At 44.0% G+C, this 15,666-nt stretch overlaps 1 protein-coding gene across 3 annotated transcripts in view; it reads right to left on the reverse strand.

The window, feature by feature from the left end:
* pappaa (pregnancy-associated plasma protein A, pappalysin 1a) overlaps window positions 1-15,666 on the reverse strand; it is a 116,298-nt gene that overhangs the window by 4,531 nt on the left and 96,101 nt on the right. For all 3 annotated transcript variants that reach the window (XM_036967897.2, XM_036967895.2, XM_090226888.1), the window contains exons 19-21: window positions 14,238-14,353; window positions 9,522-9,593; window positions 7,271-7,369 (exon numbers count right to left, since the gene is read on the reverse strand). In XM_036967897.2, coding sequence (XP_036823792.1) covers window positions 7,271-7,369; window positions 9,522-9,593; window positions 14,238-14,353 — 287 coding nt within the window. The remainder of the gene's footprint in view (window positions 1-7,270; window positions 7,370-9,521; window positions 9,594-14,237; window positions 14,354-15,666) is intronic.

Consider the following 15,666-nt stretch of genomic DNA (forward strand, 5'->3'; position numbering starts at 1 on the left):
GTATCAAACACATGGAAACCATGTTTGATGAGTTTGATGACATTCCATTGATTCTGTTTCAGCCATTACTCTGAGCCTGTCAGCTGCCTGACACTTTGACACAGTGATGAATGTCCATCATCTGATTCTCAGATGAGTAAATAGCTTTGCCAATAAATAACGGATAAATACACGTTTTCCTATTCAGGTGCATCACCGGGTGTGAAAGGAAAATCCCCCAAGTCAACAAACAGGAAACGTTTTCTGCCCTCTCCACACTTCCAAGGTCATCGATTCAATCACTACTGCTTGATATAAACTGAACAACCTTGATAGGATTATAGAAGAGATGCAGAATCCCAGAACAATAACACTGCACTGTGTGGTAATTGGTTGAACTCTTGCCTTTAAGATCTGAGAGGGTCATTTCCATGGGAAACAATAGAAAGTGTATGAAAACCCCAAAGAACGAAGAGAAAACATATGTCGGTTGTTTTTGCTAAAATTGACTCAGTCATGACCTTTTTGTAAAGGTGTGATGTGTCAGTCTAAATTGGTGTTTGTTTGAGTAGAAATGTAGCAGAGCGACAAAACAGGTCATTCATTTTCACGGAACGAACCTCACCTGGCCTGACATATTTATTTAGCTGCATTTTTTTTCTCTCTTTAATTTGGTGTATCAACATTTTCGTTAAACTTCAAAAGGTATGTCTGTTTGAAGTTTCTCCCTGGTGGAACTTGTAGAAGTTAGAGTAAATGTAAACACGGCAACAGTCACTAGTAGCGATGTCTAGAGAAAAACACGGACTGCAAAGTGCCTGTTTGGGAGAGGAGCAAAACGCCCTGTCTCAGTGAATAAACCAATGGAACGGTAGAGTTCTATGAAACTGGAAGGAGACAAACAGAGCAATAATGACACAGGGAAAACAAGGCCATATTATGGAAGAATATGGGTCGTGGAGGGAATGAAAAGGTGTAGGCGTGGGGTGGGGGAGCTCCAAAAAGGTCATTTAAGTCACCAAAGTGGCACAGTCCACAATGCAAAAACAAACAGCCACAGTATGATTGTGGAGGAGGGAGGGTTGCTTTGCCTGGTGGCTCCCATTTCCCAAGAAGGAATTCCTTCTATGGGGTTCTGGGAGAACCGTAAAGGGCCAAGCTAGGCAGGCAGAGAGGCAGGCAGGCAGTCTCAGCCATACCCTCCCTTCATCCCTCTTCCCTCCCCTTCTCCCCCTTTGCCTGCCAACAGCTTGAAGTCATTAGGGGGGATCCTGTGGTGACCTTTTGTGCAGCCTGCCTCGCACCTTCAAAGTCCCTGATCAGAATAATACACAGCAAGTCATCCAGAACTCCTTAATATGCAAATCTCCAGGAGAAAGAAAGAAGGGGGGAAAGAGAAAAGTGGAGATAAGGAACAAAAACAAACACGGGGTGGCGGGGAAGTACTTTAGCCCCTCCCCCTTCTTCTCTCTTTTGGTTATTGCGCTCACACGAAAGAACAGAAAAGAATGGGGGGAAATTAAGCTGGAAGGTTTTGCCTGGAGGAGAGAAGGAGGGGGAGAAGTGGAGGAGGGGGTGTTCTGATGTTATCTTCAGTAAGCTGGCAGGGCTTTGTTATCATGTGCTGTGTCACAGCGCTAGGAACAACAACCCTGAGTAGGATTCCAGCTGAGTCACTGCCCCCACAGGCACAACAAGTTGTGGTGGTAAATACTGGTGGCATGATACTGTGTCACTCTGTCTGTGTGTGTGTGTCACTCTGTCTGTGTGTGTGTGTGTGTGTGTGTGTGTGTGTGTGTGTGTGTGTGTGTGTGTGTGCGTGCGTGTCCGTGCGTGCGTGCGTGGTGTGTGCGTGCGTGGTGTGTGCGTGCCCGTGCGTGCGTGCCCGTGCGTGCGTGTGGTTTCCAGAGCCTTTCCGGGGACTCTCCCTATTACCACAGTGTGGTTTGCCAGACTCTTCAATACCATACTGCTCACTTTATCACTCTCTGTGTGTGGTGTTCCCTTTAGAGCAGTGCAATCACTGAAATAAACCATGGCGGTAAGGTGGCATGTCCAAAGGAATAACAGAGAAAGTAGAGGTTGTGTGGAGAGATTGGCAGTGGGGGTGGTTTCCCTTGACCTCTGACAGACACAGAATAGTCAGACCAGCACAACAATCCCAGCCAGCTCACTAAGTACTACAAACACCCTTTTGTGAATGTATGGGGGGGGGGGGGGGGGGGGGATTATCATTCAGTTGATCCAATGGGGTCTCTACACTAACCTGAGTGCTTGAGTGACAGGACCTAGATACATGGGGTTGAAATCTCTGTTCTTACTAAGACAGTCTATATTCCCAGCACCTATATTCACACTGGTAGCCTACATCTAGCAGGCCTGAATGGGTCCTGGGTCCCTATTTGACTATCACTGGTCCAGACAAAACAAAGCTACATCTAACAGACCTGAATGGATGGAATCTCTGCCTGTGGCTGAAACAACAACACTAACTTCCCACAAGGAGAAAAACAGTGTGTGACTGACTGTGCCTGTGTGTCACCAGTGAGTGGGCAGAATGGACAGACTGTCGTAAAAAGAGGTCTGAGAGTTATTTGTCATTGTCTGTGTCATGTTGTTTTGTTTTTGAGTGCTTACGCAAGCCTTTGGGCTGGTGGCCATGTGTTCCTTTAAGAAAATGAGAATCAGGGGAAAGTGAAGTGTTCTGTTGCTGTTTTGGCTGGGGTGACCAGACGGAGGAGGGTGAGCTCTGCCTCGCAGGAAGGCTAAAACAACTGAAGTCTACTAGCTCTAAACAACAACACAGTCCCTCTGCATGAAAGAAATATATGTACAGTACTTTTCAAAGGCAACACCATTTAGGTCCGGACTGTTTTCACAAAGTCAGATGAGGGAATAAAATGTGTCTTTCAGCAGTCTTTATACTGAATTTGGATGCCACATGTTCTATTTCATGACATTCTTGATAAGAAATTGGAACATTTCCCATGTTTCATGCCTCTCACATCTCACTTTCACGTCAGACCCATTTCTCCTCCATATATTTCCTTCTCATTTCTTTAACTCCGGTAACCTCTTTAGCCATTCGCTCATGGCAGCCGATAAATCAAATTATGATCAGTTATTTCAGAGCAATTTTCTCTATCTTTCCCAAATCCTAACCATTTCCAGGGAAGTCACTTTTGAAATACCAGATGAAGTGTTTGCTTCAAAGGCTGGCAGGCTGAATGCCTGGGAGTAGCGCCTGGCTTCGGGGCTTGAGCCCAGGTGATCCTCTTATCATTGCGGCTCAGCGGAAATGGCCACCGTTCAGAGACACGCTCCTAGAGATGGACCCAATCCTCTCTCTCTCTCTGTCTGTCTGTCTGTCTGTCTGTCTGTCTGTCTGTCTGTCTGTCTGTCTGTCTGTCTGCCTGTCTGCGTGTCTGCGTCTGGTATTCGTTATCCAAGGACACTAACCACAAAACCTCAATATTATGCAGCTTACAATTGTTTGTAGGACTATTTTTTAATCAAAGGTACTGTACATTGGGAAACTATTCAGACCCCTTGACTTTTTCCACATTTTGTTATATTACAGCCTTATTCTAAAATTGATTTAAAAAAACTGTTTTTTATACAGTGGGGCAAAAAAGTATTTAGTCAGCCACCAAACTGTGCAAGTTCTCCCACTTAAAAAGATGAGAGAGGCCTGTAATTTTCATCATAGGTACACTTCAACTATGACAGACAAAATGAGAAAAGTCCAGAAAAAGTCCAGAAAAATACAGAAAATCACAGTGTAGGATTTTTAATGAATTTATTTGCAAATTATGGTGGAAAATAAGTATTTGGTCACCTACAAACAAGCAAGATTTCTGGCTCTCACAGAGCTGTAACTTCTTCTTTAAGAGGCTCCTCTGTCCTCCACTCGTTACCTGTATTAATAGCACCTGTTTGAACTTGTTATCAGTATAAAAGACACCTGTCAACAACATTAAACAATCACACTCCAAACTCCACTATGGCCAAGACCAAAGAGCTGTCAAAGGACACCAGAAACAAAATTGTAGACCTGCATTTGGATGATCCAGAAGAAGATTGGGAGAATGTCATATGGTCAGATGAAACCAAAATATAACTTTTTGGTAAAAACTCAACTCGTCGTGTTTGGAGGACAAAGAATGCTGAGTTGCATCCAAAGAACACCATACCTACTGTGAAGCATGGGGGTGGAAACATCATGCTTTGGGGCTGTTTTCTGCAAAGGGACCAGGACGACTGATCCGTGTAAAGGAAAGAATGAATGGGGCCATGTATCGTGAGATTTTGAGTGAAAACCTCCTTCCATCAGCAAGAGCATTGAAGATGAAACGTGGCTGGGTCTTTCAGCATGACAATGATCCCAAACACACCGCCCGGGCAACGAAGGAGTGGCTTCGTAAGAAGCATTTCAAGGTCCTGGAGTGGCCTAGCCAGTCTCCAGTTCTCAACCCCATAGAAAATCTTTGGAGGGAGTTGAAAGTCTGTGTTGCCCAGCAACAGCCCCAAAACATCACTGCTCTAGAGGAGATCTGCATGGAGGAATGGGCCAAAATACCAGCAACAGTGTGTGAAAACCTTGTGAAGACTTACAGAAAACGTTTGACCTCTGTCATTGCCAACAATGGGTATATAACAAAGTATTGAGATAAACTTTTGTTATTGACCAAATACTTATTTTCCACCATAATTTGCAAATAAATTCATTAAAAATCCTACAATGTGATTTTCTGGATTTTTCTCTCTCATTTTGTCTGTCATAGTTGAAGTGTACCTATGATGAAAATTACAGGCGTCTCTCATCTTTTTAAGTTGGAGAACTTGCACAATTGGTGGCTGACTAAATACTTTTTTGCCCCACTGTTTGCACATTTATTAAAAAAAAGAAAATAAATACCGTATTCAGACACTTCGCTATGAGACTCAAAATTGAGCTCAGGTGCATCCTGTTTCCAATGATCATAGTTGAGATGTTTCTACTACTTCATTGGAGTCCACCCGTGGTTAATTCAATTGAATGGACATTATTTGGAAACGCACACACCTGTCTATATAAGGTCTCACAGTTGACAATGCATGTCAGAGCAAAAAACAATTGTCTGTAGAGCTCCGAGACAGGATTGTGTCGAGGCACAGATCTGGGGAAGGGTACCAAAAAATTTCTGCAGCATTGAAGGTCCCTAAGAACACAGTGGCCTCCCTCATTCTTAAAAGGAAGACATTTGGAACCACCAAGACTCTTCCTACAGCTGGCCGCCCAGCCAAACTGAGCAATCGGGGGAGAAGGGCCTTTGTCAGGTAGGTGACGAAGAAACCGATGGTCACTCTGACAGAGCTTTAGAGTTCCTCTGTGGAGTTGAGAGAACCTTCTAGCAGGACAACCATCTCTGCAGCACTCGACAAATCAGGACTTTATGGTAGAGACTGAAGCCACTCCTCAGTAAAAGGCACATGAGAGCCAAGACAATGCAGGAGTGGCTTTGGCACAAGTCTCTGAATGTCCTTGAGTGGCCCCGTCAGAGCCCTGACTTGAACCCGATCAAACATCTCTGGAGAGACCTGAAAATAGCATAGCTGTGCAGTGACGCTCCCCATCCAATCTGACAGAGCTTCAGAGGATCTGCAGAGAAGAATGGGAAAAACTCCCCAAATACAGGTTTGCCTAGCTTGTTGCGACCTACCCAAGAAGACTTGAGTCAGCAATTGCTGCCAAAGGTGCTTCAACAAAGTACAGAGTAAAGGGTTTGAATACTTAATTTTTCCTTTTTTATTTTTAATACACTTGCTAAAATTTCTAAAAACATGCTTTTGCTTTGTCATTATGGGGTGTCGTGTGTAGATTGACGAGGGGAAAACATTATTTAATCCATTTTAGAACAAGGTTGTAACGTAACAAAATGTGGGAAAAAGGTTCTGAATACTTTCTGAATACACTGTACGTGCATTATAATCACACAGCCTTCCAACGCGTTATGAAGGCCAACAGAGGCCAAAAGTCACCTGAAGTACATGTGCAGTTCATAGACAACTGTGCGTTGCCATCGGAGTCTAAAAGTGTGTTTTATCATTGACACCAGCCATGTGACATTGAATGAACCAGTACTAATATTACAGCCCATGTTGACTAAGTGTGTGACATGAGAGCTCCCAGACCTAGAGCCTGTTCTAGGACATGCCTCCCCCACCCTCCCCGTGCTCTCCTTCGGTTACTCACTGGCTTCGGCGTACACCCCCCCCCCCCCCCCCCCCCAAGTAACAAGTAACTTTTAATTTTACCAGGTTGGTTTCACAACAGAAGCCATAAACCTTTTGTTTTTAACAACAAGAACAGAGCGAGTGGGATAGGTAAAAGTGGAGGAGTCTAAGAGAACAGGAAGAGTGGAATAGGTAAAAGTGGAGGAGTCTAAGAGAACAGGAAGAGTGGAATAGGTAAAAGTGGAGGAGTCTAAGAGAACAGGAAGAGTGGAAAGGTGGGGAGTATAGAACTGTGAGGATAAAACATTGATTCATTCTGATACTGTGGAGCGCTGATGTTAGAATAGTGAGGGAGGAACAGTGAAGGTGGAACGGAAGCAATCACACACATTCTGATTGGACTCTGTGGAGAGCGGACACATGGGCCGACTCCCAGCAGGAAATGAAGAGACTCCGGATCCAGACAGACAGACACATGCTACAGTGCAAAACGAGCAAGACAGACAGACACATGCTACAGTGCAAAACGAGCCAGACAGAGAGACAAACAGATACACATACTACAGTAAAAACCCAGCCAGATACACAGAGGAGCATAAGGAGCCAGAGAAACAGATTACAGTACAGACTTCAAACCCAGAGAGCCAGACACAGCTTGGGTAACAGACCACAACACACACACCATGCTAGAGATTAACAAGGAAGGGGACCTTGTCTGGATCATAGAGAAAGGCAAAATATCAACCTCAACCATCTAGCAAGGGACAATCATGAACACCAACTGATAAGGCACTGCCAATGTGCAATAGAAAAGGGAAGCTTAATGTTGCTTATCTTCAAAATGTCAAGATCAGAAAGATATGTCAGCGAGCATAAGTTCACAAACAAATGACTCAAATGACTCAGTAGCCACAGTGACAACATAAGAATACATTTAAGATCATTCCCATTAACTTTGTTAAGGAGTAGCAACTTAACTGTTATGTTAACTTATCTTAAACTATTTCAAAAGGCAGATACATTTTGTCTTGAGAAGGTTTAGTGAATCCCGGTCCAGATGTTCTATACTACTCACCTTCTTGGTCTTGACGGTGGAGTGGCAGCAGTCCCCTCCGTCGTAGTTACAGAAGGCTCTGTTGTTGACCGAGTCACAGTAATTGTCTCCAATGAACGGCTGTGACAGAGACAAACAAGAGGAGACAATAAGAGGCAGGACATCATCAACAACCTATACAGTGTACTGTACATACACATATGGACAACATAGATGAGAACCACACTGATTCTCTCTGATGTATTTGATTACCCCATTTAAGTGCTCTATATTCAAGTTCGATTTTATTCATATTGTATTGTTTTTTTTTGTCTTATCCCCATCTCACCCAGTGCCATTTTTTAGGTTTTATTCTGGATTTGCTGATTAATCCGGTATAAAATGTTTACCTCTTCCAATGTGACTTTTTAAGCCGCGGGAGGTCTAGATATGTAAACATGAGTACACCATAAACTATATGAGGCTAAGAAACACTCCAATCATGTGCTTTATGAGGCTAGCCCCGCCCTACCCTTCCTGGTTTATCCAATTGGCTTAAACTGTGTGGATGATGATCCCAAGAGGGTGAATACTTTCTTTACTACGATAAACTGAAAATATATCACAGTAAAATTAACCAATTTAAATTAAACGCCTTTTATAGCTTCGCATCGACACACATTTCAGAAAATAAATGCCTGTTTCAAATAAACGCCCGGTCTAAATAAATTGTTTATGAGGTTACCATGGACACCGCTCTGATATTTCCACGGTGATTTGCATATTTTTATTTATTCTATCACCGTTGCAATGACACCACCAAAAAGAAAACACAACATCAAATTCAAGCTAGCCATGATCAAATTCACAGAGCAAAAAATGGCCGAGACAACAGCCAGGCATTTTGGAATTGATCCACTACACGTGAGAGAAGGGTGAAAAAATAAACCGTAAAAAATTAACCAAAAGTCAAAATTCACCGTTTGTCTGAGATGGATCAGAAGAGGACGAGACTGCAAGGTAGGGGGTAAAATGTAAGCTGTGTGTATTAAGGAAATAGACACCTGGCTCAAATAGAAGCCTGTCTCTAATAAGTGCTGGTTGTGTTCAGTGATTGATGCAAATAAACGCCTGGGACATTAATTGAAGTTTTGCGATAAATATATATTTTGGAAAAGAGGAAAGAACAAGTTTTGTTAAACATATTAACGGATCTGAAAATATTGGCATACTACAATATCAGCTACATAGGGTGTGTAGACAAAGTTTTGGGCTACTGTAACCCAGTATCAGTTCTTTCCTGCTTCACTTCTCTAGTGGTGGGATTCTCTGAAACAGAGCCAGGTCCCCATGTGGGTAAAGTGTTTCATTTTGGAGACAACATGAATCAAACCTGACTAATTGGCTTCTCCGCTTGTGCCGGTATCCACGGTAACTGACGTCACTGGAGCAGAGCATCTCCCCAGAGAGAACAATTAGCTACCCTCTGCTCTGAAACAATGTTATATTTCAACCTTCTCCCGAATGAGCTCACCTGCTGTTAAAAAGGCTTGTCTCTCTGATAGGTAGCTTGCTACTTCACTGGCTGGCTGGCAGTGTATTCAGGGCAATGTGTTCAGAACTGTGTGTGTGTGTGTGCTTGCGTATATGTGTGTGTATCTTTGTCTGTATTTGTATCTTTTAATCTTGACGGCTCCCGCCAGGCTAGTGTCTGCACAAACTCCATGGGGAGTAGAACAAATTGAAAGAGCTACATATCTGGAAACTTAAGGTGATGCCTGATCTGATAACATTTAGAAAATAGCAGGATACATTGCAAAATACATAAAGAGGCACTGGTTATAATCATATTCTGTGACAGTGTTTATACTCCTCACACACCTCTCATCATCACCACTGGCCTCCATGACGCATGGCACATCCTCTTACCTCACTTCCTCTCACGCAATTGAATCAGAGATACTGTATTGAATGACAAGATGGTCTCTGCCCTAACAATGGGAGTCGTGAAGGCATATGGTCTGCTTATCGGTATTCTTATTAGTCTGCTTATCGCTGTATTGTCACATGGATGGGAGTGGACCCTCTTGCTTCACCTCGTCCTCTCTGGTTGAAGCCCTTACCTCTCTTCCTCTCATGCAAACCTATTACCCCACTTCCTACAACTCAGGTGAAGTCCTTCCCTCACATCCTCTCACACAGATTAGGCCCTTAGCCCATATATTTCATCTCAGGCAAAACCTTTATCTCATAGATAAACTACTATTCTCAGAAAGTTCATAGAAGTTCTTACATCACATCTTTTGATGCAGTGGAGCACCTCTGGGTGTGGATACCACTTCAGTCCCATTGTACACACTATATTCTGTAAGGAGACAAAAGGAAAAAAGTCAGTAGGATTTCAGACACTCAAAATATCTCTACCGTAGATGGATGAAATGTCAATCTGTGAGCTGTGGAATAAAATGTATTGATTAAATCAATAGAAATGATAGGGGAGATGTAAGGATGGATATTATAGCCATATTGATCATTAGAACAAGTAGTAGTAGTTGTACCAGTCATGATTTTGAGGTAAGTATTTTTCCTGCTTTCGATATCAGACTAGTTGATGTGAAATGGCATGTTGTTGCCACATGCTGTTAATGCATCATTGCGTTGTACCCAGAACCCACACAAACCTAAACAAGGAGGCATGCGGCAAGACTACCCACCGGGCACAGACGTCTAGTTTTGATTTACATTTGAGTTGTCAACTACTGTAAATTCAACATGAAATCAACACAAAATGTCACCATGTCATTGGATTTAGGTTAAAAGTTGGGTGGAGAAAAAAAATGACCAAAAAAGAAACCGCCTAACTCTGGAACCGATAGAGTAAATATCTCTTTATACAATGTAAGGCAACATTGCTATTGTTAATGGCTGACAGGGGTTTAACAAATATAAACTTGTCATGAAGCTAGAGAGGACGATATAGTACACGTAGTCTGTCACCTCAGCATCTTGTTTCAACAGATCCGGCTCGCAGTGACGTCTGATCACAACCACAAGCACATTTCACTCCGAGTTGATTCACTTGCACAAAGGTAGGTTGCGGCAAGTGCTTCTACAGGTCAAATAACTTGAAATACCTTACAACGGGATGCTTTTACCAAAGCGACTGAAGCTGACTTAGACCTATCCTGCTCAACCACGTCATGCCTCCACCTCATTCCAACGTTACCAGCTTACCAAAATCTAACAACTTTTGTCATAATTATTTTTTTCCTCTCTTTCTTCACAATACATGTGCCTATTTGGATAACACATATTGTGACACATCCTGGTCTGTGAGGAGGGCAGGGTGCCAACACTCCAGTGGAATGACTATGTTTCTTGTTATGTTGTTACCTTAACTCACTCCACATTCAGGAAGAGCTAAGTTCATGGTATTTTCCATATGAATAAATGAATGGATGTTTTCAACGGTGGTGAAGCCTGCTTTTGATGGATTACCCCTCCACAGATCGCTGAATGTATCTACTTGACATGATATAACTTGATCCTTATACTGTATAAAGGTGCTCTTTCATACCAGGGCCCCGGGAGATTGAGTACGAAACGTGTTCTCAAATATCTCCACAGTATGTGTGGAATCTGCTCTCTTGCTTTCATTGTCTGCTCTCACTTGGATACATAAAATACACACATTTGTTCTAGGGGGCTTCTGAGGGGATTTTAATGTAATGTGTGTGTGTGTGCGCACGTGCCTGTGTCTGTGTGTGCGTATCTGTGTGTCTCCATGTATGTGCGTTTGCCAGCAGCATACCACCCTGCATACCTCTGCTGGCTTGCTTCTGAAGCTAAGCAGGGTTGGTCCTGGTCAGTTCCTGGATGGGAGATCAGATGCTGCTGGAAGTGGTGTTGGAGGGCCAGTAGGAGGCACTCTTTCCTCTGGTCTAAAAAAATATCCCAATGCCCCAGGGCAGTGATTGGGGACACTGCCCTGTGTAGGGTGCCGTCTTTCGGATGGGACGTTAAAGGGGTGTCCTGACTCTTTGAGGTCATTAAAGACCCCATGTCACTTATTGTAAGAGTAGGGGTGTTAACCCCGGTGTCCTGGCTAAATTCCCAATCTGGCCCTCAAACCATCATGGTGACCTAATAATCCCCAGTTTACAATTGGCTCATTCATCCCCCTCCTCTCCCCTGTAACTATTCCCCAGGTCGTTGCTGCAAATGAGAATATGTTCTCAGTCAACTTATCTGGTAAAATAACGGATACATAAAAATGTTATGCGGGCGGAGAGTGTATAAAATAATATCTGTCTTCCGCAGGGTCTGTCTGTGTGAAATGAGAGGGTTTTCAGGGTAACGTGATGTCCCAAGACGACGGCAGTCCAGTACATGCAGTAAAACCAGTGTGGACCGGGACCAAAAGTGCCATCCACAGCAAAGGACTGGCTGACCTCCGCTAGAGCATTTTTTTCCCAGCCCTGCCATGTCCCAATAACACACGAATTGACACGCTTTTTCACTGCTGCAAACTAAGGTATTTTTCATTTCAGTGCCGTCAGCAAATCAATGGCAGAAAAATGAGGAAGGGAGAGAGGGCAGAGAGAGATGGCAGAGAGAGAGGGCAGAGAGAGAGGGATCGGCGGACAGAGAGAAAGAACAACAGAGCAATTGAGGACAGTTGGATGCTGGGTAGCACCACATTCCTTTCCCAGCACGCTTCTGTGAAGTGGGTGAGCTCACTTAAGTGGGGTGGGGGGTGGTCAAATAGACTCCCCCCAGGCAGGATGACCATAGTAAGATTGTCTAGACTTTGGTACATGTCCTCTACATCTGCAAAGGGGGCTGCAGCTGGGAGGTGGGGCTAGAGAGACTTAGGTGTAAAACTTTTTGCTGCCACTTTCGATAAGATGATGTCACCGACCAACCCGCTAGGCATGACCGTAAATCAAAATAATCCACAACCGTGGCCCCCCTCCCCCGTGCACGGGATCCTCGCCCAAGCACCTGCCCCACGTGCAATGATATCACACCAAAATAGATCCCATGGTGAGGTCATGTCTCTAATAGATATTATTCACACAGAAATGACTGATTCTAAATGTAGCAGTGTAATTTCTGCTGATGCAAGAAAAGAGAGCTACAGAAAGTGTGAGAGAGAGGAGGAGTATGGTAGCCTAAGTGGGTCAAACCCCCAAACTAATGGGTCGGAAGGGTGATACATCACTATAAGTGATGAAGAGACTAAACCCCCTGGCTCAGCACATATGGAAATGCAAAGTGGATTTCAGCCTGTGTTCTAAAGAAAATGTCTACATTTTTAATAGTGAATCAAGAGTAGCTCCACGATAAAGATTTGAAGGTAAAATGACATGAGAATACTACCACATAATCGAATCATGGGTTATTAGTGAATCATCATTCACATTTGATAGTTCTCTACTTATGCAACTCTATTTCCCATTATCAGTCTTCTATTGAGTTGTTGTAATATTGTAGGTGGTACGGATCACATGTGATTAGAGATAGGAGGCATTATAAGCATCACTCATTTGATTAGATATACTGTAGGAGGCATATTATGCATCACTCATTTGAAAACCCTTATAGGCCAGGATTCAATCAATTGCAGACACCAGGGTGGATTTCCAGATAGGGCTTCCAGAAGTGTGTTCAGGTTGAGTTGACACTTTAATTTACAAACTGGATGTCCCATGGTGTGAGCCATCAGTTCTGAAGGCCAACCTGACTGAGTAGTCATCCGCTGCACAGAACCAGACTGACAAAGTTGAGATATTTTTTATTCTAGAGGGGGGGGGGGGGGGGGGGGTCCTGTTGTTGTCAGGTAGCCAAAGAGGTGGAACGGGTTGAATTGGAATTCACACGCATTGATTGACATGCATTGATTGCATTGATGTGCCGGGACAGAGGTCCAAGCAGCGGCAGTATACACTGCTGAGCACACTGGAACAGCCTTTATTGATTTCACCTCATCCAACCCTCATGTAGCCTCTCTATGCTCCATCAATTCCGTTCCCCTTTCCCCCTTTCGCCTCGTCTCCAGACTCACATGACACCAGCGTATAAATCATATCAATTACACAAATCAATTACAAACGGATCATTTTATTTCCCCCGCACTGCCACAAATGGCTGACTCAGTGCGACTTGTAATGAAAACAAAACACCACTAGAAAAACATAACGCTCTCAATCCCAACTCCCAAGACCCTCATTGGCTAGCGTAGCCCCTGGCCCTATTTATGGTCCACCTCCATCCAACTGTAGCTAAAAACCTTCAAAATAACTTTTAACTGAAATTGAATAATTAAGTCCCATTGACTTAAATCAAGTAAAATGAAGCGAGGAAGCGGTGGAATTCACTGACAAATACATTTCGAGACAACAACGTCATTATGGTTCTTATCGTAGTGTATTTCATTACTCTCCATGTGAATTATGTGCACGGGGGGGACAAAGCTTACACAACGTTTACAGTACGCTTCTGTAAACTGATCCCCCTGCCCTTTTTTTGAAATTGCAGCTGCCAATTTAGGCAATCAGTGCAGACTCAATACAATAGCCTTGTCAGGTATATCTAAATCAAACCAGGCTATTAAGGCTTGTAATGGGGTCGTTTCAAAAATTATAGTGATTACTGACGACACGGCACTTTTGAACTTTTACAACTTGGCCTCGTCGCTGGCTGTGGGTTCATATGAGTTCAGAGATGACTGGCTGGGATCTGACTGTGTTGTTCCAAGCCGCATTGGTCTGTCTGTCTGTCTTTCTCTGTTCCTATCAATATGATGTGTTTTCCGTTGTCGCCACCCCAAGATGATTTGGCCACAGACAGACCGTAGGTGGGAATGGCTCGGTCCTTCTGTAGTTCATAATATTACCAGGATATAGACACGCAGTGTCAAATTCCTAATAGGAAGGATCATGAGCAGCAGTGCTTTGTGAAGTATGTCTGTGATACTTGTAACAGACACACACACACACACACACACCTTGACTTTGGGTGGGTTTCTCCAGTGCTCCTTGCGCATGCTGTCTGCGGTCATGTTGCTAAGCAGGATCACCACGTCGCTGTTATTGTCCCTGCACGTCAGCTCACACTCCTCACCTGTGTGTGTGTTACAAAACAAACCCAACGATATCATCAGTGTCTGCACAAACTGTTCACACATCAAATCAGGTTTTATTCTATTTAGAAAACAACACTTTAATTAATATCCACTGGGTGATCTATTTGATGATGATAATAATAATAATAATAACTTGGTGGGTGGTTATAAACTCAGCAAAAAAAGAAACGTCCCTTTTTCAGGACCCTGTCTTTCAAAGATAATTTGTAAATATCCAAATAACTTCACAGATCTTCATTGTAAAGGGTGTAAACACTGTTTCCCATGCTTGTTCAATGAACAATAAACAATTAATGAGCATGAACCTGTGGAACAGTTGTTAAGACTAACAGCTTAGAGACGGTAGGCAATTAAGGTCACAGTTATGAAAACTTAGGACACTAAAGAGGCCTTTCTACTGACTCTGAAAAACACCAAAAGAAAGATGCCCAGGGTCCCTGCTCAACTGCGTGAATGTGCCTTAGGTATGCTGCAAGGAGGCATGAGGACTGCAGATGTGGCAAGGGCAATAAATTGCAATGTCCGTACTGTGAGACGCCTAAGACAGTGCTACAGGGAGACAGGACGGACAGCTGATCGTCCTCGCAGTGACAGACCACGTGTAACAACTCCTGCACAAGATCAGTACATCCGAACATCACACCTGCAGGACAGGTACAGGATGGCAACAACAACTGCCTGAGTTACACCATCCCTCCAATCATGCTCAGGATGAGAGAGGCTGAACTGAGGGCTTGTTGGCCTATTGTAAGCAGGTCCTCACCAGACATCACCGGCAACAACGTCGCCTATGGGCACAAACCCACTGTCGCTGGACCAGACAGGACTGGCAAAAAGTGCTCTTCACAGACGAGTCGTGGTTGTGTCTCACATGGGGTGATGGTCGGATTCGCATTTATCGTCGAAGGAATGAGCGTTACACTGAGGCCTGTACTCAGGAGCGGGATCGATTTGGAGGTGGAGGGTCCGTCATGGTCTGGGGCGGTGTGTAACAGCATCATCGGACTGAGCTTCTTGTCATTGCAGGCAATCTCAATTCTGCGCGTTACAGGGAAGACATCCTCCTCCATCATGTGGTACCCTTCCTGCAGGCTCATCCTGACATGACCCTCCAGAATGACAATGCTACCAGCCATACTGCTCGTTCTGTGCGTGATTTCCTGCAAGACAGGATTGTCAGTGTTCTGCCATGGCCAGCGCAGAGCCCGAATCTCAATCCCATTGAGCACTTCTGGGACCTATTGGATCGGAGGGTGAGGGCTAGGTCCATTCCCCCCAGAAATGTCTGGGA

Source organism: Oncorhynchus mykiss, chromosome 29, assembly GCF_057628025.1.
Source record: "Oncorhynchus mykiss isolate SJ-2025 chromosome 29, ASM5762802v1, whole genome shotgun sequence".
Classification (NCBI taxonomy): Eukaryota; Metazoa; Chordata; class Actinopteri; order Salmoniformes; family Salmonidae; genus Oncorhynchus; species Oncorhynchus mykiss.